The sequence below is a fragment of the Pristiophorus japonicus genome, chromosome 11, assembly GCF_044704955.1.
Source record: "Pristiophorus japonicus isolate sPriJap1 chromosome 11, sPriJap1.hap1, whole genome shotgun sequence".
Taxonomy (NCBI): Eukaryota; Metazoa; Chordata; class Chondrichthyes; family Pristiophoridae; genus Pristiophorus; species Pristiophorus japonicus.
Window position 1 is genome coordinate 128,025,919 of NC_091987.1, and position 22,795 is coordinate 128,048,713.

Below are 22,795 nucleotides of genomic sequence, written 5' to 3' on the forward strand. Positions count from 1 at the left end.
AGCGGCCTATAAAAGGCTCAGCAGTCCGGGGAGAGTCGAGAGAGGCAGCGGCCTATAAAAGGCTCAGCAGTCCGGGGAGTCGAGAGAGGCGGGAGTCGAGAGAGGCAGCGGCCTATAAAAGGCTCAGCAGTCCGGGGAGACGAGAGAGGCGGGAGTCGAGAGAGGCAGCGGCCTATAAAAGGCTCAGCAGTCCGGGGAGCGTCGAGAGAGACGGGAGTTGAGAGAGGCAGCGGCCTATAAAAGGCTCAGCAGTCCGGGGAGCTTCGAGAGAGACGGGAGTTGAGAGAGGCAGCGGCCTATAAAAGGCTCAGCAGTCCGGGTACCGGTGCAGCTCCAGCTGAGAGAAGTCAAAAAAGAAGTAGAAAGAAATCAAAAGGTGACGTCACAGCCAACGTGGTAAGTGATTGGCTGCTGATTGGTGAGTAGTTTTTCTTTTTCTTTATTAGTCAGTAACTTTTAACATTGTTGTCGGCAATTTAAGTGTATCTAAGGGTTAAGTCATGGCAGGACAGCTCGGTCATGTGATATGCTCCTCCTGTACCATGTGGGAACACGGGGACAACACCAGTGTCCCTGACGACTACATGTGCGGGAAGTGTGTCCACCTCCGGCTACTGACGGTCCGCGTTGCGGAGTTGGAGCTGAAGGTGGATTCACTCTGGAGCATCCACGATGCTGAGAATGACGTGAGTATCACGTGTAGTGAGTTGGTCTTACCGCAGGAGAAGGGTCCACAGCCAGCGAGGGAATGGAAGACCAGCAGGAAGAGTAGTGCAAGGAAGGTAGTGCAGGGGTCCCCTGTGGTCATCCCACTGCAAAACAGATACACTGCTTTGAGTGCTGTTGAGGGGGATGACTCATCAGGAGTGGGCAGCAGCAGCCAAGTTCATGGCACCGTGGCTGGCTCTGTTGCACAGGAGGGCAGGAAAAAGAGTGGGCGAGCGATAGTGATAGGGGATTCAATTGTAAGGGGAATAGATAGGCGTTTCTGCGGCCGCAACCGAGACTCCAGGATGGTATGTTGCCTCCCTGGTGCAAGGGTCAAGGATGTCTCGGAGCGGGTGCAGGACATTCTAAAAAGGGAGGGAGAACAGCCAGTTGTCGTGGTGCACGTTGGTACCAATGACATAGGTAAAAAAAGGGATGAGTTCCTACGAAATGAATTTAAGGAGCTAGGAGCTAAATTAAAAAGTAGGACCTCAAAAGTAGTAATCTCGGGATTGCTACCAGTGCCACGTGCTAGTCAGAGTAGGAATTGCAGGATAGCTCAGATGAATACGTGGCTTGAGCAATGGTGCAGCAGGGAGGGATTCAAATTCCTGGGGCATTGGAACCGGTTCTGGGGGAGGTGGGACCAGTACAATCCGGACGGTCTGCACCTGGGCAGAATCGGAACCAATGTCCTCGGGGGAGTGTTTGCTAGTGCTGTTGGGGAGGAGTTAAACTAATATGGCAGGGGGATGGGAACCAATGCAGGGAGATAGAGGGAAACAAAAAGGAGGCAAAAACAAAAGACAGAAAGGAGATGAGGAAAAGTGGAGGGCAGAGAAACCCAAGGCAAAGAACAAAAAGGGCCATTGTACAGCAAAATTCTAAAAGGACAGAGGGTGTTAAAAAAACAAGCCTAAAGGCTTTGTGTCTTAATGCAAGGAGTATCCGCAATAAGGTGGATGAATTAACTGTGCAAATAGATGTTAACAAATATGATGTGATTGGGATTACGGAGACGTGGCTCCAGGATGAGCAGGGCTGGGAACTCAACATCCAGGGGTATTCAACATTCAGGAAGGATAGAATAAAAGGAAAAGGAGGTGGGGTGGCATTGCTGGTTAAGGAGGAGATTAAGGCAATAGTTAGGAAGGACATTAGCTTGGATGATGTGGAATCTATATGGGTAGAGCTGCAGAACACCAAAGGGCAAAAAACGTTAGTGGGAGTTGTGTACAGACCTCCAAACAGTAGTAGTGATGTTGGGGAGGGCATCAAACAGGAAATTAGGGGTGCGTGCAATAAAGGTGCAGCAGTTATAATGGGTGACTTTAATATGCACATAGATTGGGCTAACTAAACTGGAAGCAATACGGTGGAGGAGGATTTTCTGGAGTGCATAAGGGATGGTTATTTAGACCAATATGTCGAGGAACCAACTAGGGGGGAGGCCATCTTAGACTGGGTGTTATGTAATGAGAAAGGATTAATTAGCAATCTCGTTGTGCGAGGCCCCTTGGGGAAGAGTGACCATAATATGGTGGAATTCTGCATTAGGATGGAGAATGAAACAGTTAATTCAGAGACCATGGTCCAGAACTTAAAGAAGGCTAACTTTGAAGGTATGAGGCGTGAATTGGCTGAGATGGATTGGCGAATGATACTTAAGGGGTTGACTGTGGATGGGCAATGGCAGACATTTAGAGACCGCATGGATGAACTACAACAATTGTACATTCCTGTCTGGCATAGAAATAAAAAAGGGAAGGTGGCTCAACCGTGGCTATCAAGGGAAATCAGGGATAGTATTAAAGCCAAGGAAGTGGCATACAAATTGGCCAGAAATAGCAGTGAACCTGGGGACTGGGAGAAATTTAGAACTCAGCAGAGGAGGACAAAGGGTTTGATTAGGGCAGGGAAAATGGAGTACGAGAAGAAGCTTGCAGGGAACATTAAGACGGATTGCAAAAGTTTCTATCGATATGTAAAGAGAAAAATGTTAGTAAAGACAAACGTAGGTCCCCTGCAGTCAGAATCAGGGGAAGTCATAACGGGGAACAAAGAAATGGCGGACCAATTGAACAAGTACTTTGGTTCGGTATTCACGAAGGAGGACACGAACAACCTTCCGGTTATAAAAGGGGTCGGGGGGTCTAGTAAGGAGGAGGAACTGAGGGAAATCCTTATTAGCCGGGAAATTGTGTTGGGGAAATTGATGGGATTGAAGGCCGATAAATCCCCAGGGCCTGATGGACTGCATCCCAGAGTACTTAAGGAGGTGGCCTTGGAAATAGTGGATGCGTTGACAGTCATTTTCCAACATTCCATTGACTCTGGATCAGTTCCTATGGAGTGGAGGGTAGCCAATGTAACCCCACTTTTTAAAAAAGGAGGGAGAGAGAAAACAGGGAATTATAGACCGGTCAGCCTGACATCGGTAGTGGGTAAAATGATGGAATCAATTATTAAGGATGTCATAGCAGTGCATTTGGAAAGAGGTGACATGATAGGTCCAAGTCAGCATGGATTTGTGAAAGGGAAATCATGCTTGACAAATCTTCTGGAATTTTTTGAGGATGTTTCCAGTAGAGTGGATAAGGGAGAACCAGTTGATGTGGTATATTTGGACTTTCAGAAGGCGTTCGACAAGGTCCCACACAAGAGATTGATGTGCAAAGTTAGAGCACATGGGATTGGGGGTAGTGTACTGACATGGATTGAGAACTGGTTGTCAGACAGGAAGCAAAGAGTAGGAGTAAATGGGTACTTTTCAGAATGGCAGGCAGTGACTAGTGGGGTACCGCAAGGTTCTGTGCTGGGGCCCCAGCTGTTTACACTGTACATTAATGATTTAGATGAGGGAATTAAATGTAGTATCTCCAAATTTGCGGATGACACTAAGTTGGGTGGCAGAGTGGGCTGCGAGGAGGATGCGGTGAGGCTGCAGAGCGACTTGGATAGGTTAGGTGAGTGGGCAAATGCATGGCAGATGAAGTATAATGTGGATAAATGTGAGGTTATCCACTTTGGTGGTAAAAACAGAGAGACAGACTATTATCTGAATGGTGACAGATTAGGAAAAGGGGAGGTGCAAAGAGACCTGGGTGTCATGGTACATCAGTCATTGAAGGTTGGCATGCAGGTGCAGCAGGCGGTTAAGAAAGCAAATGGCATGTTGGCCTTCATAGCAAGGGGATTTGAGTACAGGGGCAGGGAGGTGTTGCTACAGTTGTACAGGGCATTGGTGAGGCCACACCTGGAGTATTGTGTACAGTTTTGGTCTCCTAACCTGAGGAAGGACATTCTTGCTATTGAGGGAGTGCAGCGAAGGTTCACCAGACTGATTCCCGGGATGGCGGGACTGACCTATCAAGAAAGACTGGATCAACTGGGCTTGTATTCACTGGAGTTCAGAAGAATGAGAGGGGACCTCATAGAAACATATAAAATTCTGACGGGGTTAGACAGGTTAGATGCAGGAAGAATGTTCCCAATGTTGGGGAAGTCCAGAACCAGGGGTCACAGTCTAAGGATAAGGGGTAAGCCATTTAGGACCGAGATGCGGAGGAACTTCTTCACCCAGAGAGTGGTGAACCTGTGGAATTCTCTACCACAGAAAGTTGTTGAGGCCAATTCACTAAATATATTCAAAAAGGAGTTAGATGAGGTCCTTACTGCTAGGGGGATCAAGGGGTATGGCGAGAAAGCAGGAATGGGGTACTGAAGTTGAATGTTCAGCCATGAACTCATTGAATGGCGGTGCAGGCTAGAAGGGCCGAATGGCCTACTCCTGCACCTATTTTCTATGTTTCTATTAAGGAGGCCTCACAGGTTGGAGAGGCACTCTGGAGACCTGCAATAAAACACTAAGGTCACACTTTACTTTGAGCTCACAATATTCAGTCTGACTCTTTCTCCATACATAACCCTTCCGACCCCATATCCTCTCCATCGTCAAGAACGCCTACTTTCACCTCCGTAACATTGTCCTTCTCCATCCCTGCCTCAGCTCATCTTCTACTGAAGCCCTCACCCATGCCTGTGTTACCTGTGGACTTAACTATTCCAACACACTCCTGGCTGGCCTCTCATCTTCCATCCTCCATAAACTTGAGCTCATCCCAAACTCTGCTGCCTGGTATCTTAACTTGCACCAATTTCCATTCACCCATTACCCCTCTGTTCGTTGACTTACATTGGTTCCCAGTCAGCAACACCTCGATTTTAACATTCCCATCCTGATTTTCAAATCCTTCCATGTCCTCGTCACTCCCAATCTCTGTAACTTCCTCCAGCCCGACAACTTGTTGAGATCTCTGCATTCCTCCAATTCTGGCCTCTTCCGTATCCACGATTTTCATCGTACCACTATTGGCGGCCGTGCCTTCAGCTGCCTATGCCCCAAGCTCGAGAATTCCCTCCCTAACTTCTCGCGCCTTAAAATCTACCTCCCTCTGTCCCAATATCGTCTTAAGTGGCTCGGTGTCAAATTATGCTTGATGTTCTGTGAAGTGCTCTGGGACATTTGCTATGTTAAAGGTGCTATATAAATACAAGTTGTTGTTGAAGCTTGTGCTATTCAGTTGAACTTGGATAGGAAGTGTTTTAACAAAGGATGCAGAGAGAATTTTCAAATATTTGAATATGTACTTTGGTTCATGTCCAAAACCACATTTCTTCCAAAACCTAGATCCCTACTGCAAACGGACATGGTCAAAAGAATGCTTTTAACATGACTACATATTGCATCTGTGCATTCAGCTTGGCAGTTATAATTTACAGCATCCCATAGCAAAAGTTTAAATTAAATGTTCTTCTTTCTGGATTTCGAGGGTCACATATCATTTCTCAGCTGAAGAAGTGGGCAAGTGACTTGAGCCAGTCAGGAGGTGAGCAAAAAGCAGATCAGAATGACTCTGATCCGAATATTCATTCCCTTGGCATCAGCTTGGCTCAGTTTCTAGTGCTCTACATCCAAGTCAGACCGTCAGTTCAAGTCGCATTATGGAACTGAGCACATAACTTCAGTGCAGTTCATGGGGAATGATGGATGTCAGAGGTGCTGCCTCATGGACGTGATGTTAAACCAAACTGCTCAGTTGGATATAAAAGATCCTGTGCAGGACAGTTCTCCCAGTGTCTTGACAAATATTTCCCTCTGAAGCAACACCAAACAAAAACCTGAATATCGAGTCACTTGTTCACATGCTATGATGAGAGAGCGCAAGACCGAGACCGACAGAGAACAAAAGAATGAACTTGCATTTATTTAGCGCCTTTCATGACCTCGGGAATCCCAAAGCGCTTTACAGCAATGAAGTACTTTTGAAGTGTAGTCAGTTGTAATGTAGGAAATGTGGTAACCAATTTGCGCACTGTAAGGTCCCACAAACAGCAATGTAATAATCACCAGATAATCTGTTTTAATGATGTTAGTTGAAGGATAAATTTTGGCCAGGTAAAGTACTTTAGACATGTTGAGGTGCAAAATAGGTGCAAGTTCTTTTTTCTTCTCACCATAGAGTAGTCCTGAGCCTTTACTTGTTGCTTCCCACTAATAGAACAAGTGACTTTGAAAGCTCAACATATGAGGAACTATGTGCTACAACTCTGTCAGAGTACTGATGTGTTATGTCATGATATTTTCAAAATATTGGGCTTGCTGAAAAAAATGGCAGCGTTAATGACTCACGCCGTTATTAATGTGCATATCAGCCAGCAAGTTCAGGAGATCAAGAGGTACGCCACGAATTGTGAATCCCCAGAACTTGTACTTTGATTTATGTCACAACGTCATTTGGTTCACAAACAGTATCTCGCCCTTGTACTCCATTATTATTAAGAACTTGCTGGATTTGCACATTAATTGCCTATTAAACGCACCACAGAAAGTTAAGTCCAGTAATTAATAGCATAAGTACCCTTTTGACAACATGATAATTGTCAAACTCCTCGGGCCCAGAAAGTAAACAATTTAAACTGTGGAATCTTATTCCTGCATGTAGTAAATTGTTGTTGTTGATGTTAAAAATGTCAAATTTTAATTATTTACATTTTTATCTTATTCTTCCTTTGTCTCTTTCTTAATCCAATTATTCTTTCCCTCTCTTTACTTGCCTTTCTGTACTAGATTTGACTCTAATCCACTCTCCTCCTCTGTCATTTCTCTGTTAATTTCTCAATCCTTAAATCTCATTGGTAAAGAGCTATACTATTGGTTCCGCCATTCACTAAGGTCCAAGATGCCCTGTTTCCCTCATAAGAACATAAGAAATAGGAACAGGAGTAGGCCATACGGCCCCTCAAGCCTGCTCCGCCATTCAATAAGATCATGGCTGATCTGATTATGGACTCAGCTCCACTTCCCTGCCTGCTCCCCATAACCCCTTATCATTTAAGAAACTGTCTCTTTCTGTCTTAAATTTATTCAATGTCCCAGCTTCCACAGCTTTCTGAGGCAGCGAATTCCACAGATTTACAACCCTCAGAAGAAATTTCTCCTCATCTCAGTTTTAAGTGGGCGGCCCCTTATTCTAAAATCATGCTCTCTAGTTGTAGTCTCCCCCATCAGTGGAAACATCCTCTCTGCATCCACCTTGTCAAGTCCCCTCATAATCTTATACGTTTCGATAAGATCATCTCTCATTCTTCTGAATTCCCTTGCCACGCTGTTATCAGCTTGCAGCAAATTAGGGCGCAAAAACATTTTGAGCTGAAGCAATAGTCAAATTAATGACGCGCGATGTCATAATAAATCCAATAGGGATTTCAGGAGAAGCTTCTTCATCTAAAGAGTGGTAAGAATATGGAACTCGCTACTGTAAAGAGTACAAATAGCAAAGATGCATTTAAGGGGATGCTAGATAAACACGAGGGAGAAAGGAATAACAACTTACATTTATATAGCGCCTTTAAAGTAGTAAAACATCCCAAGGCACTTCACAAGAGCGTTATAAAACAAAACTTCGGCCCCTAGCCACATAAGATATTAGGGCAGGTGCCTGGTCAAAGAGGTAGGTTTTAAGGAGTATCTTAAAGGAGGAAAGAGGGGAAGAAAGGCCGAGAGGTTCAGGTAGGATATTCCAGAGCTTGGTGTCTTGGCAGCTAAAGGCACGGCCACCAATGGCGGAGCGATTAAAATCGGGGGTTTGCAAGAGATCAGAATTGGAGTATAACAGATAGAATTGGAGTACAATCTCGGAGGGTTGTGGGGCTGGAGATTACAGAAATAGGGAGGGGTGAGGCCATGGAGGGATTTGAAAACTAGGATGAGAATTTTAAAATTGAGGCATTGCTTAACTGGGAGCCAATATAGGTCTACGAACACAGGGGTGATAGGTGAACAGGACTTGGTGCGAGTTAGGACACGGGCAACAGAGATTTGGATCACCTCAAGTTTACATAGGGTAGCATGTGGGAGGCCAGCCAGGAGTGCTTTGGAATAGTCAAGTCTAGAGATAACAAAGGCATGGATGAGGGTTTCAGCAGCAGATGAGCTGAGGCAGGGATGGAGTCGGACAATGTTAAAGAGGTGGAAATAGACAGTCTTAGTGATGGCGCAGGTATGTGGTCGGAAGCTCACCTCGGGTTCAAATGCGACACTAAGGTTCCAAACAGTGTGGTTCAGCCTCAGACAGTTGTCAGGGAGGGATGGAGTTTGTGGCTAGAGAACGGAGTTTGTATCGGGGATGGAAGATAATGGCATCGGTCTTCTCAATATTTAGTTGGAGGAAATTTCTGCTCATCCAGTACTGCATGTCGGACAAGTTAGAGACAGTGGAGGGGCCGAATAGAAAGATATGCTGATAGGATTAGATGAAGAAGGGTGGAAGGAGGCCTATGGTGGAGCATAAACACCGAGTGCGCGAGTTCTTTTAACGCGGGGTGGCCTGTCTGTCCCAGAGACTGTAATTCCCGTATTGGACTGTTCAGTCACTTAAGAACTCACTTTTAGAGTGGAAGCAAGTCTTCCTCGATTTCGATGCCGATAATAATACATTGGGCCAAATGGCTTGTTTCTGTGCTGTAAATTCTATGTAATTCCCTGCTCCAGCAAGTTCCGGCCCATATATCTCAAAAACTTCAAATCAAAGTGGCAAACTATTTGGTATTCAACAAGCAGATTTCAAGGTAAATCATGACCACCAATAACATATCATACTTATTACATTATGGGATTTTGATATTACATTGAATTCAGCATCCACACACATACATCTAGAAAAGGATAACGAATAGCATTCAACAGCAGGAACGTGGTTGATTTTTAAAAATCCCTCCCAGCATAAATACCACTGGAGCACCATTCTCTGCCCATTCAAGGTTGCTCAGCTCAGTACAAACCACTAGTGGAACCGAGACATTAAAATGGAAAGCAGTATTACACTTCTATCAGTATCACATGAACAGCTCCACATTGCCCAAAGTACCGGCCCCATCGCTTATAGCGGGCAAGCTGGTGTGAAATCAAAAAGCGAAGTAACCAACATACCTGTGCTAAAATAACCCAGGAAGGTTCCACTGAGTAACTGCCTCTCGTAATTGTTGCAGTTGCATCCAGAATTGCACCATTAAGGTAATCGAACTTTAACCAGGTGCTTGATTTAACAGCTGATTGAAATTGAAGACCCTACTTTGCCTCAAATCCGCAGAGCTTTTTAAAATCGGTAAGTACTTTCTGAACTGCTCAAATTACTCACCGTGTTTAATACCATTGTAAGTGCCGCCTATGTAAATGACTCCTATGTTAATGGCAAATGGTTAGCGCCACTTCCCCAACATAGGCAGCTGCCTGTGGTAAGTGTCAAGTATTCAACTGTCATTGTAATCCATGTATAAACTGACCGTGTATAAACACACCATGAGAACACTGACCACGAGGTGGTGAACTTGTGGGAGACACTCCTAACCTGGACTTTCAGGTATAAAAGGGGAAGCTCCACCCACCTTCTTCACTTCAGTGCTGGTTAATAAAGGTTACTGGTCACAGAGTGACCTTCTCTCAAGTATGGGCCTTGTGTGCATTTGTACTGTATAGTAAGGACATATTATTGGCGACGAGATACTAGGGTTTAAACCACGTGAGCATGGCCAGTCGTAGCACAGACGAGAGGTACTATGTTGGTGATGATTGGGACGATTTTATTGAGAGACTACAGCAAAGTTTCATCCTAAGGAATAGCTGGGACAGGATTCGGCCGACAAACGCAGGGCTCATCTGACGGTTTGTGGATCCAGGACGTACTCTCTGATGAAGGACCTTCTAGCGCCAGAGAAGCCGGCGGACAAGACTTTTGAAGAGCTCAGTAAGTAGATCGGGGAACACTTTAAACCGGTGAGCAGCATGCACATGGCGAGACACCGGTTTTACACGCACTGGCGGCGAGAAGGGCAAAGCGTTCCAGACTTCATGGCAGACCTCCGGCGACTGGCGAGCCTATGTAGGTTCCCAGATGCATGTAGAGCGGAGATGCTGCGAGACTTTTTTTTTTTTTTGAGGGCATCGGGCACGCTGGGGTTTTCAGGAAACTGATTGAGACCAAAGTCTTGACCCTGGAAACGGCAGCTTTGATGGCCTATCTCAGGGGAGGAAGAGACCAGAATGATGTTGACAAAAAGCTTGGTTTAAATGCAGCAAATGGACAGGGAGTCAACATTGTTAACGCAGCACACAGTTCTCCAGGCAGACAGGGGCAATCGGACATGCCCGAGCATGTAGTTGAACCCAAAGGGGGAATTCAACAGACAATGGCTAGCTGAACGGCGATTCATGCCATCGCAAGGGACAATGCGGCCAGTAATGGGGCCATCAAGACCTGTCAATGGTACGCTTAACGACAGAGACAGTCAGAGACGATCGACTGGTAATTGACCTTTTGTTTCCAACAACAGCTCATGTTAGAGGTGTGGGGGCAAACACACAGTCAGAGCTTGCAGGTATCAGCAATGTACCTGCAGAAACTGCAACGTCAGCGGTCACTTGGCACGTATGTGCAGGAAGCCTGCAGCCAGGTTGATGTACGAGGAGGACGGGCCCGATGTAAGCCCCACGAGGCCAAATGGACAATGGGGGAAATCGCTGGAAGCTGAAGTTCAGCGAGTTCATGTGGAGCACATATACAGTTCATACACCAGGATGCCACCGATAATGATGAAAGTGCTCCTCAATGGCATCCCAGTATCAATGGAGCTAGACACGGGGACCAGCCAGTCCCTGATGAGTATCAAATAGTTTGACAAGTTGTGGGCGTCCAAGGCCAGGACGCCAAAATTAGTGCCGATTGACGCACAGGTATGGACATATACAAAGGAGATCATTCCGATGCTAGTCAGCGCCATGGTAGTCGTGACCCACAAAGGTTCGGAGAACAGGATTGTCCTGGGGGATGGTCCCGCACTGCTGGGGAGGAGTTGGCTTGCTGTCATGAACTGGAAATGGGGCGCTGTCAATGCAATTTCTTCTGTGGAGCGAATATCATGCTTACAGGTCCTGGACAAATTTGACTCATTATTTCAACCTGGCATTGGCACTTTCATGGGGGCCAAGGTAGTGATTCACATAAACTCGGACGCCAGGCCAGTACACCACAAGGCCAGAGCGGTGCCGTATGTGATGCGGGAAATGATAGAAGGCGAATTGGAATGCCTGCTGAGGGAAGGCATCATCTCGCCAGTCGAATTCAGTGACTGGGCGAGCCCGATTGTGCCGGTGCTCAAGGCGGATGGGTCGGTCAGGATATGTGGTGATTACAAGGCCACCATCAATCGGGTGTCACTCCAAGACCAGTACCCGCTACCGAGAGCGGAGGACCTCTTTGCGACGCTATCCGGTGGCAAACTTTTTTCAAATTGGACCTGACCTCAGCTTACATGACCCAGGATCTGTCGAGTGAGTCGAAGAAGCTGACCACCATCACGACACACAAGGGGTTGTTTGAGTACAACAGTTGTCTGTTCGGGATTCGTTCGGCTGCCGCAATCTTTCAACGAAACATGGAAAGCCTCCTCAAGTCGATTCCAAGGATGGTGGTTTTTCAAGACAACATCCTCATCACGGGTTGCGATACTGAAGAACACCTCCACAACCTGGAGGAGGTGCTACGCAGACTGGACCGGGTAGGTCTGCGATTGAAAAAGGCAAAGTGCATCTTCCTAGCTCCAGAGGTAGAATTCCTGGGGATGAGGGTAGCAGCAGACGGGATCAGACCTACTGCGTCCAAAACGGAAGTGATCTAGAGAGCACCCAGACCCCGTAACATGACAGAGCTGCGTTTGTTCCTGGGGCCCCTGAACTATTTTGGTAACTTTCTTCCCAAATTGAGCACGCTGTTAGAGCCGCTACACGTGCTCCTACGCAAAGGTCGCGAATGGGTCTGGGGAGACAGCCAGGAAAGGGCTTTTGATAGAGCACGCAATTTGTTATGCTCCCACAATCTTAACACTATATGACCCATGTAAGAAACTTGTTTTAACGTGCGATGCGTCGTCCTATGGAGTCGGGTGTGTGTTGCAGCATGTTAATGCCAAGGGTCAGTTACAACCGGTAGCTTATGCCTCCAGAAGTCTGTCCCAGGCAGAAAGGGGCTACGGGATGGTAAAAAAGGAAGCGCTTGCATGTGTATATGCAGTTAAAAAAAAATGCACCAGTACCTGTTTGGCAGGAAATTTGAGCTGGAGACAGATCATAAATCCCCAACGTCCCTTTTGGCCGACAACAAGGCCATAAATGCAAACGCGTCGGCCCGCATGCAGAGGTGGGCACTCATGTTAGCCACCTATGACTATACAATTCGGCACAGACCGGGCACTGAAAACTGCGCCGATGCACTCAGCAGGCTCCCACTAGCCACCACCGAGGGTGCAACCGAGCATGCTGCTGAGATGGTCATGGCTGTTGAAGCTTTCGAAAGCGAAGACTCACCCGTGACAGCCAGTCAGATCAAAGTCTGGACAAAGAGAGACCCACTACTGTCTTTAGTCAAGAAATGTGTCCTGAATGGGGGACTGGGGGACTAGGCAGCCACGTTCGGGGCATGCCTGAGGAATTTAAACAATTTTACAGGCGCAAGGATGAACTCTCGATTCAGGCCGATTGCCTACTATGGGGAAACCGAGTAGTCATGCTGCAGATGGGCAGAGAGGTGTTCATCCGAAAACTCCACAATGAGCATCCGGGCATTGTCATGATGAAGGCAATTGCCAGGTCACACGTTTGTTGGCCAGGGATAGATGCAGACCTGGAACTTTGTTTGCAGGTGCAACACGTGTGCCCAGCTGGGCAATGCGCGCAGGGAAGCCTCCCTTAGCCCCTGGTCCTGGCCCGCCAAGCCATGGTCACACAACCATGTGGACTACGCAGGTCCTTTCATGGGAAAAATGCTTTTGGTTGTAGTAGACGCCTACTCCAAATGGATCGAGTGTGACATTCTCAATTCAAGCGCATCCTCTGCCATGGTAGAAAGTCTACGGGCAATGTTCGCCGCCATGGTCTACTGGACGTCTTGATCAGCGACAAGCATTGAATTCCAGGACTTCATGGCAGGAAATGGTATCAACCATGTCAGAACGGCACCGTTCAAGCTGGCCTCAAACGGCCAGGCGGAACGAGCAGTGCAGATAATCAAACAGGGGATGCTCAGAATCCAAAGGGGTTCCCTACAAAGCCGCTTATCACGCCTCCTGTTGGCCAATAGATCCCGACCACACTCGCTCACAGAGGTTCCCCCCGCAGACCTGCTAATGAAAAGGACACTCAAAACCAGGTTATCCCTTATATACCCCACCATGAAAGAAATTGTTGAGAGCAGGCGCCAGTCACAATGTGACTACCATGACAGGAATGCGAGGGCACGATGTATTGATGTCAATGACCCTATCTTTGTCCATAACTACACTGCAGGGCCCAAATGGCTCGCAGGCACTGTGATTGCCAAAGAGGGGAATTGAATTCTGGTAGTTAAACTTACCAATGGACAAATCTGCCGCAAACACGTGGATCAAACAAAAAGGAGGTTCAGCAACCCCATAGAAGAAGCAGAGGAAGAACACGACGTAGAGTTTACTCCACCACGTGACCGAACACCGGAACCAAGTGGAGGAGAGCCCAGTCACTGAGTAGTCCGGACAGGCTTGAGGCACTGCAAACAGCAGACACTCAGGCCGGAGCCCCAACTCAGGCGCTCTCCAAGGGAGCGTAAACCACCAGAGAGACTTAACCTGTGATCCCAATAAGGCTTTGGGGCGGGGAGGTGATGTCATGTATTCAACTGTCATTGTAACCCATGTATAAACTGACCTAAGTTGTACACTGTGAGAACACTGACCACTAGGTGGTGAACTTGTGGGAGACACTCCTAACCTGGACTTTCAGGTATTAAAAGGGGAAGCTCCACCCACCTTCTTCACTTCAGTGCTGGCTAATAAAGGTTACTGGTCAGAGTGACCTTCTCTCAAGTATGGGCCTCGTGTATATTTGTACTGTATAGTAAAGGACATAATTGTAAGCATGCACTGTGCAAGTGGTGGGAACAGTAATTGAGCAAAATTGTTCAAAAACCAGTTCCTGCAATACTGACAGCCCTCCAACATCCAGGTTTCGGGCCTTTAAACTATGAGCTGCTCTTTATGAAAATACCTTTGTCAAGGACGATAGGTTGAGTATCTGAGAGAGTCTTGCGCTTCTTTAGTGAAAATGGCAGAAATGTTCTGGGCAGTTTTTTGAATCGCTGCCTCGATGATTGACTGTCATCTTCCTCTGAACTGCTGTGCACTATCGAAATTTGTCCCTGAAATACAAAAACAAAGTCAGAATTTTCTAGCCAGAACAGATCTCAAGGGTGATAACTTGTAGTGTATTTACTGTTACGCAGAAAGAGCAAGAATAAAAACAGAATACTGAACACCGTTGCAGCACTTGGGAGGGCAGAATAATGTATGTGTGGCTCAGCTCAAAATGGCTTCAAAACATTTGGTCTTACTGTATAAAATCTCAAATTTGCCAGATTCTCTCTCATACAGAATATGTGCATTATTACAGTGTCTGGAGTGCATTACAAGGTTCTAAGACACGGAGGCGTTCGACTGATGATCTTTCACAGTTTATTTACATTATTTCAACATCAAGACACATTATATTTTTGTAACATACTCCAGACCATACATTATCCTAGGAAATATAAATATAGTTATTTTTCACCCTTTACATGTGCTCAGCTTTCAGAGTGTCTTCTGTAGTAGACAGAGGTGCATGGCCAAGCCCTGCTGAATACCCTTTACATTAAGCCAGAAATGATGCTGTAGCTCCAGATTAGATCAAAAGTGGCGTAAAAAAATATTTTACTGATATCCAAAAATACCATTAGTTTTATGTATTCATTACACAGTGTTCACAAGCGATAAAAAGAATCATGTAGTTCATGTGCTTTTATATTACAAATGAAATTATGGGTGTTTTGTATGCAAATAATTTGGAAACTGAACTTTAGATGGAAAAATTCTTACTGCGCTCCCAGGTTTGTCCTTCCCCTCCAGTTAGCCACAATGTTGTCGCCTTGAGATCTACCCCACAAGCACTACTGTCCTAACATTTCTTTAAAATATAGAAACTATTTTATACAATAGTACTGAAAAAAAAAGAGTGGGAGCATCAATTCCTACATCATTTGCAGACAGCTAATACCCAAGTTTCTTTGTAATATTATAAAATACAAATTGAAGCAGTTCTATCTGGCCAATATTTATCCCTCAACCAAAGTCACAAACTTATTATCTGGTCATTATCTGTGTTGTACGTGGAATTTTCTGTGCGCAGTTTAGCTGCTACATTTCTGCCTTTCTATCTCTTAATTCTAATGGGAAGTTCACACAAATGCTTTTCAGGTCAGAGGTTTGCTTCAATTAATTTGTTTCTTGCAGATTTAACATTATCTTATTTAATTACATACGTGTGCCAATTATTCTACCTTTTTTTTTTAAAAAAAAAGGATGCTGTTTTCCAAAACATTCAATAACACAGGAAGTGTGTTTTGAATAACAGGTCGCCTGGTGATTTTTTTTCCTTTGGCCTTCATTGCAAGAGGGATGGAGTACAAAAGCAGGGAGGTCCTGCTGCAACTGTACAGGGTATTGGTGAGGCTGCACCTGGAGTACTGTGTGCCGTTTTGGTCACCTTACTTTGGGAAGGATATACTAGCTTTGGAGGGGGTACAGAGACGATTCACTAGGCTGATTCCGGAGATGAGGGAGTTACCTTATGATGATAGATTGAGTAGACTGGGTCTTTACTCGTTGGAGTTTAGAAGGATGAGGGGTGATCTTATAGAAACATTTAAAATAATGAAAGGGATAGACAAGATAGAGGCAGAGAGGTTGTTTCCACTGGTCGGGGAGACTAGAACTAGGGGGCACAGCCTCAAAATACGTGGGAGCCAATTTAAAACCGAGTTGAGAAGGAATTTCTTCTCCCAGAGGGTTGTGAATCTGTGGAATTCTCTGCCCAGGGAAGCAGTTGAGGCTAGCTCATTGAATGTATTCAAATCACAGATAGATAGATTTTTAACCAATAAGGGAATTAAGGGGTATGGGGAGCGGGCGGGTAAGTGGAGTTGAGTCCACAGCCAGATCAGCCATGATCTTTTGAATGGCGGAGCAAGCTCGAGGGGCTAGATGGCCTACTCCTGTTCCTAATTCTTATGTTCTTATGTTCTATGTTCTTTCAGGAGATGAAGTGCTCTGCTGCAAGGCTCCTGGCCAACATTCATTCCTCAACCAATACCACTGAAACAGATTAACTGGAAGTGATTCATTTATTGCATTTTTTTTACCAAGTTATTTACTTAGACAAAGCAAGTTACGCGCTTTTATTTCCTAGCATTCTTTACCTGCTCCAGAAGCTTTCTCTGCCGTGCCTGAAGAAGGGCAGTCTTTGTTTTAGGCCTTTCAATTGGTGAGATTGCAGAACTGTACCAATTGGACTTTCTACATGCAAGACTATTCCTGCTATTGAAAGATGTAAGGAAAAGTTGTATCAAATAAGAGAATTTAAAGTCAGATTCTTCTTTAAATAATAAATTAATTGTAGTTTGCTGTAGACATGTGGTGTTGAATGCAAATTTCTTGGAAAATGTTAGAATCTCGTATGATTTATTTTTTTTAAAGTGTGCAACTTTACTGTATACGCTCTCTAATGAATCTGCCTGCTATATTCAGGTACCACTGCTTCTGCAAAGAATTTTATATTACTTCAGCCCCCAACCCCACCCAGTAAACAAAAATAAGTTACCAGTCTCTGAAGTTTAGCGACATGATCGGCCTCAGAACCAAAACTTTCAGCTGTTTGAAAGGTGCAGTAAAAACCAGCAGGTCTGACTGCTCCCACTGTTCTAGGGAATAAAATCGCAAAACTGGCCAACCTGCATCAGGAGTCAAATAATGTGGCTGGAGTATGACTGTCAGCAACTAACCATCTAGAACAGGGTTTACCAACCTTTAAAAACTCATTAAACTAGGTAAAACGTTGCCTGAAAAGCAGTATGCTAGTATGCTCACTGATCCCCTTGCTGCAACGACTATTGAAGAAATAAAGAAACCTAGCCCATCAATATGACTTTTAAAATGCTTTGCTTCCAACTATTGACATGAAATTTATCCTGTGCCTCATTTCATCTCCCACACACATTTTGTTTTTCTTACATTCTCTCTGATAAACATATAATCCTTTCCATGGAGGAGTTACCGGTTATGTGGAACCACATTCTCTATCTTGTCATCTTCCTTTCTCACATTCCCTTTCTCCCTGTCCCCCATTCCATTTCCTATTACCTCGTGACATCTCTTTCAACAATCTTTTTTATCCCATCTCCATTGCTTTTTCCCCTTTCCCTCAGTGCCTCTTTCATTTTCTCTTCTACCCTTTCCTTCCCTTATTCCTTATTGTTCACAAAATTACTGGAGGCAGTTCTTTGTGTCGTCATCCCAAATAGCACCTTTTCTGGAAGTAGCACTTTACTTCTTTTCTGATGCAGGGCTGAAGGTTTTTGTTTGTGCTGGTAGCAGTGGTGTCGCTCCCTATTTGCTCATTTAGCATAAGGAATTGGTCTTCTCTCATAAATGAGCCTAAGACTCCAAAAATACATCTCAATCAAGTAAGGCAAAAAGAGCCATCAATCTGACAACCCCCAATATTCAGCAGGTAAATCTGAAGAAGCAGAGTGGGACAATGCAGTATATATATGCTAAGCCCCATGGTGGGGTCATCCAGTAATACTTGGCTTCAGATCAGAGGAGAATGATAATAAAATCTTGAAGGGAACTCAGGAAAAAAAAAGGAGGTAGATGTGCTGTTTACCTCTATGCCTCCAATGTACCAGTTGTGACCTAGATTAACGTCAAAGCTAGCCGGTGGAAACATACATTATAGTGAAAAAGGTGGAAGGTCCCAGAGTATCTGGTAACCAATTCCCTGGTGATTGGTTGGAAGTCCAGCATTCTCTGCATACATGTTTCTACAACACTGTTATTAAATCGGGTTGTTCGTTTGACAGGTATCTGATGCGTTTCTTATGGCCAGAAACTGAGATGGGGCATGGGGAACACACTGAGGGTTCTGGGTCCTCCCAACCTGGAGAAGGGCAGGTGGCAATTGGGTATATTAGGCAAAACCCAGGGAGGTGCTGTGGAGGGGGGGGGGGGGGGGGATGGGAAACTTTCAGCTGCTGGCTTGTATCATCGACTTGGAAGAAGGGACTGAGTGTAACGTAGCCAAGATTGCTGATGATACAAAGATGGGAGGAAAAGCAATGTGTGAGGAGGACACAAAAAATCTGTAAAAGGATAATATACCCAACTGTCCTTCTCCGGGTTGGGAGGACCCAGAACTCTCAGGATGTTCCCACGTCCCATCTCAGTTTCTGACGATATGTAACGCTTCAGATACCCGTCAAAGTGAGTGGGCAAAAATTTGGCAGATGGAGTATAATGTTGGAAAGTGTGAGGTCATGCACTTTGGCAGAAAAAAAATCAAAGAGCAAGTTATTATTTAAATGGAGAAAGATTGCAAAGTGCTGCAGTACAGCGGACCTGGGGGTACTTGTGCATGAAACACAAAAGGTTAGTATGCAGGTACAGCAAGTGATCAGGAAGGCCAATGGAATCTTGGCCTTTATTGCAAAGGGGATGGAGTATAAAAGCAGGGAAGTCGTGCTACAGTTATACAGGGTATTCGTGAGGCCCTCACCTGGAATACTGTGTGCAGTTTTGGTTTCCATATTTACGAAAGGATATACTTGTTTTGGAGGCATTTCACTAAGCAGAAGGTTCACTAGGTTGATTCCGGAGATGAGGGGGTTGACTTATGAGGAAAGGTTGAGTAGGTTGGGTCTCTACTCATTGGAATTCAGAAGATTGAGAGGTGATCTTATCGAAACGTACAAGATTATGAGGGGGCTTGACAAGGTAGGTGCAGAGAGAATGTTTCCAGTGATGGGGGAAGACTAGAACTAGAGGGCATAATCTTAGAATAAGGGGCCGCCAACTTAAAACTGAAATGAGGAGAAATTTCTTTTCTCAGAGGGTTGTAAATCTGTGGAATTCGTGCCTCAGAGAGCTGTGGAAGCTGGGACATTGAATTAATTTACGACAGAGATAGACAGTTTCTTAACCAATAAGGGAACAAGGGGTTATGGGGAGCGGGCAGGGATGTGGACCTGAGTCCATGATTGGATAAGCCAAGATCATATCAAATGGCGGAGCAGACTTGAAGGGCCGTATGGCCTACTCCTGCTCCTATTTCTTATGTTCTCATCATGGTTACTGCTTTTTAAAATACACTCGTGTTCTATACACATACACTGCTTGGGGAATTCTGTAGAAGTTGAAGAACTCCTTATCCAATACGTACAAGGGACTTCATGTGTCAAACAGTTAACGTGCACATTGGCCATTTTCAACGTTTTAAGGAATGATGTAGTGGCAACGTTCAAAATGGGTATTCTGTGGGAACATGCTTCCCCAGAAGATTTGGAATCTTGACACTTCCTTTAGTGCATTGTACAGTATCATGTACTATGTTCTTTGCTAGCAATTGTAGAAGTGGATATACTGTTAAACAGACCAAACGCTGAACTATTTAGAAGTATGTGAGAAAACTTGCTTGCAGAGAAGTGAACTGAACCCAAGCTTGTTGAGAATCTGTGGAGGACAGCACCACCAAGCGAAGGGCCCAAATGGCCACTACATTCAAGGGCCAGGAGGGAGCAGCCACCAATCTAGAAAACTAGAAAAGGCTGATCAGTTGCTTCAAAACAGAGCTGACACCTCCAGAATGTTTCCAATGATAAGCCTATGACGTGTGATATCAATTACAGTAGCTACATGGGCTCTGTAACAAAAGCTGTAGGTATTCACAACATTGTCAATTATACTGGAGGAGAAAAAACCCAAATTATATGAAAGTTGGAGGCACAAAATTGGTAATGCATTTTCAGAAGCTTCAGGGCCATGCCTCCCCTCAGGAAACTTTAAATATTTATATTAAAAATGATGCTTGCTCATTCTATTTAAGAACTTTTATACTTCAAAACTGATAGACTATTAATCTAAAAAGAGAGGAAAAATAGTGACATTGGATTTTCAAGGGACCAACCAGACCATCGTTTCACCAAACATTACCGTAACAGTCACTCTCCCCCAACTCTGCCCCAGTCCAGAGATACTGTACCCCATCCAATTCCTTGATCTTGCCAAAAAGATTCTTTTGCCTCCCCCAATCTCTCTCAGATCACAGTGGCACTCTTATCCTTCGCCCCCTCAATTCAAACTGGCACCCTTCTCCTCTTCCAAATCAGTTTATGGTAGTGGTCTTAACTTCCCTCATTTAAGCTGGCATTCTTTTCCCCAATAAATTCTTTACCCCACCAGCTCGAGCGAGCACTCTTTCTTGCTCCATCAGTTAATGCTGACACCCCCCTCCCCCACTTTCCCAGTTAATGATAACACTCCCCCTCCCCTACTTAATGCTGACACTCCCCCATCCCCACTTAATGCTGACACTCCCCCTCCCCCACTTAATGCTGACACTTTCCCTCCCCCCCAGTTAATGATGACACTCCCCCTCCTCCACTTCCCCAGTTAATGTTGACACTCCCCCTCCCCCACTCCATGCTGACACTCCCCCCTCCCCCACTAAATGGTGACACTCCCCCTCCCCCAGTTAATGCTGCCACTCCCCCTCCCCACTCACCCAGTAAATGCTGACACTCCCCCTGTTAATGCTGACACTTCCCCTCCCCCACCCCCGTTAATGTTGACACTTCCTCCCCCTCCTCCATGATGACACTTCCTCGCTCACTCCCTTGGTTATTGCTGAAACTCCCCCACCCCCACTTAATGCTGAAACCCCCCCCCTCCCCCCAGTTAACGCTGAAACTCCCCCTCCCCCAGTTAATGATGAAACTCCCCTCCCCCAGTTAATGACAACATTCCCCCCAGTTAATGCTGAAACTCCCCCTCCCCCACTCCCCTAATTAATGACGACACTCTCCCTCCCCCCAGTTAATGCTGAAACTCCCCCTTCCCCAGTTAATGACACTCTCCCTCCCCCCAGTTGATGCTGAAACTCCCCCTCTCCGAGTTAATGACGACACTCTCCCTCCCCCCAGTTCATGCTGAAACTCCCCCTCCCCCAGTTAATGACGACACTCCCCCTCCCCCCAGTTAATGGTGAAACTCCCCCCCACCCCCCAGTTAATGCTGAAACTCCCCCTCCCCGCCTGTTAATGATACTCCCCCTCCGCCCGTTAATGCTGGCACTCCCCCCCCCCCCGTTAATGAAACTCCCCCCTCCCTCAGTTAATGACGGCACTCCCCCTCCCCCCCCCGTTAATGCTGAAACTCCCCCTCCCCCAGCTAATGACGACACTTTTCCCTCCCCACTCCCTCAGTTAATGATGACACTTCCTCTCTCACTCCCCTTCAGTTAATGCTGAAACTTTCCTTCCTCTTCCCCCTCCCAAAGCAGCATTCCCCACTTCTGTCCTTTCCCCCCATCCCATCCATTCCCCTTTCTCTCTCTACTTCACTGACATCTATTCACCCTTTAACTGCTAACCAGTCCCCTCCTTTTATCATGTGCCATTCCTACTCGATTGCTGCCACTAACAGACTGGACCTGTCTCTTCTCAGTGTCAGTTCCCGAATGATGTCACTAATGGAAGGGATCCCGGCTCTTGTATACTGTAGGCATAAACTCCTGTCTAAAGCATGCACGCCTATATCCATAGGAGTAGACCATTCAGCCTTTTACACATGATCATGGTTAATCTGTATCTAATTTACCCACCTTGGTTCCATGACCCTCAATAGCTTTACCTAACAAATATCTATCAATCGCAGGCTTGAAATTTTAATTTACCTTGCTATAACAACTTTTCTGATCTCTAATCGTAAGCTTACCCAGATAATGCTGTATTTCCTTTTTCAGTTAATAAGGATGATGTTTTAATGAATGGTGTTGATTCTTCCCCTTTCATGTCTGCTTTTGTCTCTTCCACTGCATCTATTAGTTCAACATCAGAGTCCAAACAGGATCCATTTCTCTCTGCCTTGATAGAAGGCATTTCTGTTTTGCTGTTTCCCGCAGTAATATCACAATTAATTGTCTCATCATTCCTCTTGTCATCCACTCCATTTACAGTGCTTAATACTCTACCTGAAACAAAATCAAATTGAATCCGATATTTTCACATGTTTTTAGCAAGGCCTCCATTAACAAGTACAAAAGCACGCAATATGAAAGCATAAAAATTAAAAACAAGTCTTCGTCCACGATGTTTCAGTGGGAAAAGGCACCATAAGATACAATGCTAAGCCATATGACCAAGGTCTCAGGTTCTGTACCAGATGAACTAATCTATGCAAAACGGTGACAGTTGTCATACGATATATATATATTTTTTTACATAGGATATACAGCACAGAAACAGGTCCTTCGGTCCAACCAGTCCATGCTCCACTCGAGCCTCCTCCCATCTTTCCTCATCTAAATCGATCAGCATAATCCTCTATTCTCTTCTCCCTCAAATGCTTAACTAGC

The 22,795-nt window shown here is 45.4% G+C and overlaps 1 protein-coding gene across 1 annotated transcript in view; it reads right to left on the reverse strand.

Moving 5' to 3' along the window:
- Positions 1-22,795, reverse strand: part of LOC139275581 (uncharacterized) — a 276,054-nt gene that overhangs the window by 149,129 nt on the left and 104,130 nt on the right. Inside the window, exons 19-21 of the mRNA XM_070892751.1 lie at positions 22,156-22,411; positions 16,587-16,704; positions 14,342-14,492 (exon numbers count right to left, since the gene is read on the reverse strand). Coding sequence (XP_070748852.1) covers positions 14,342-14,492; positions 16,587-16,704; positions 22,156-22,411 — 525 coding nt within the window. The remainder of the gene's footprint in view (positions 1-14,341; positions 14,493-16,586; positions 16,705-22,155; positions 22,412-22,795) is intronic.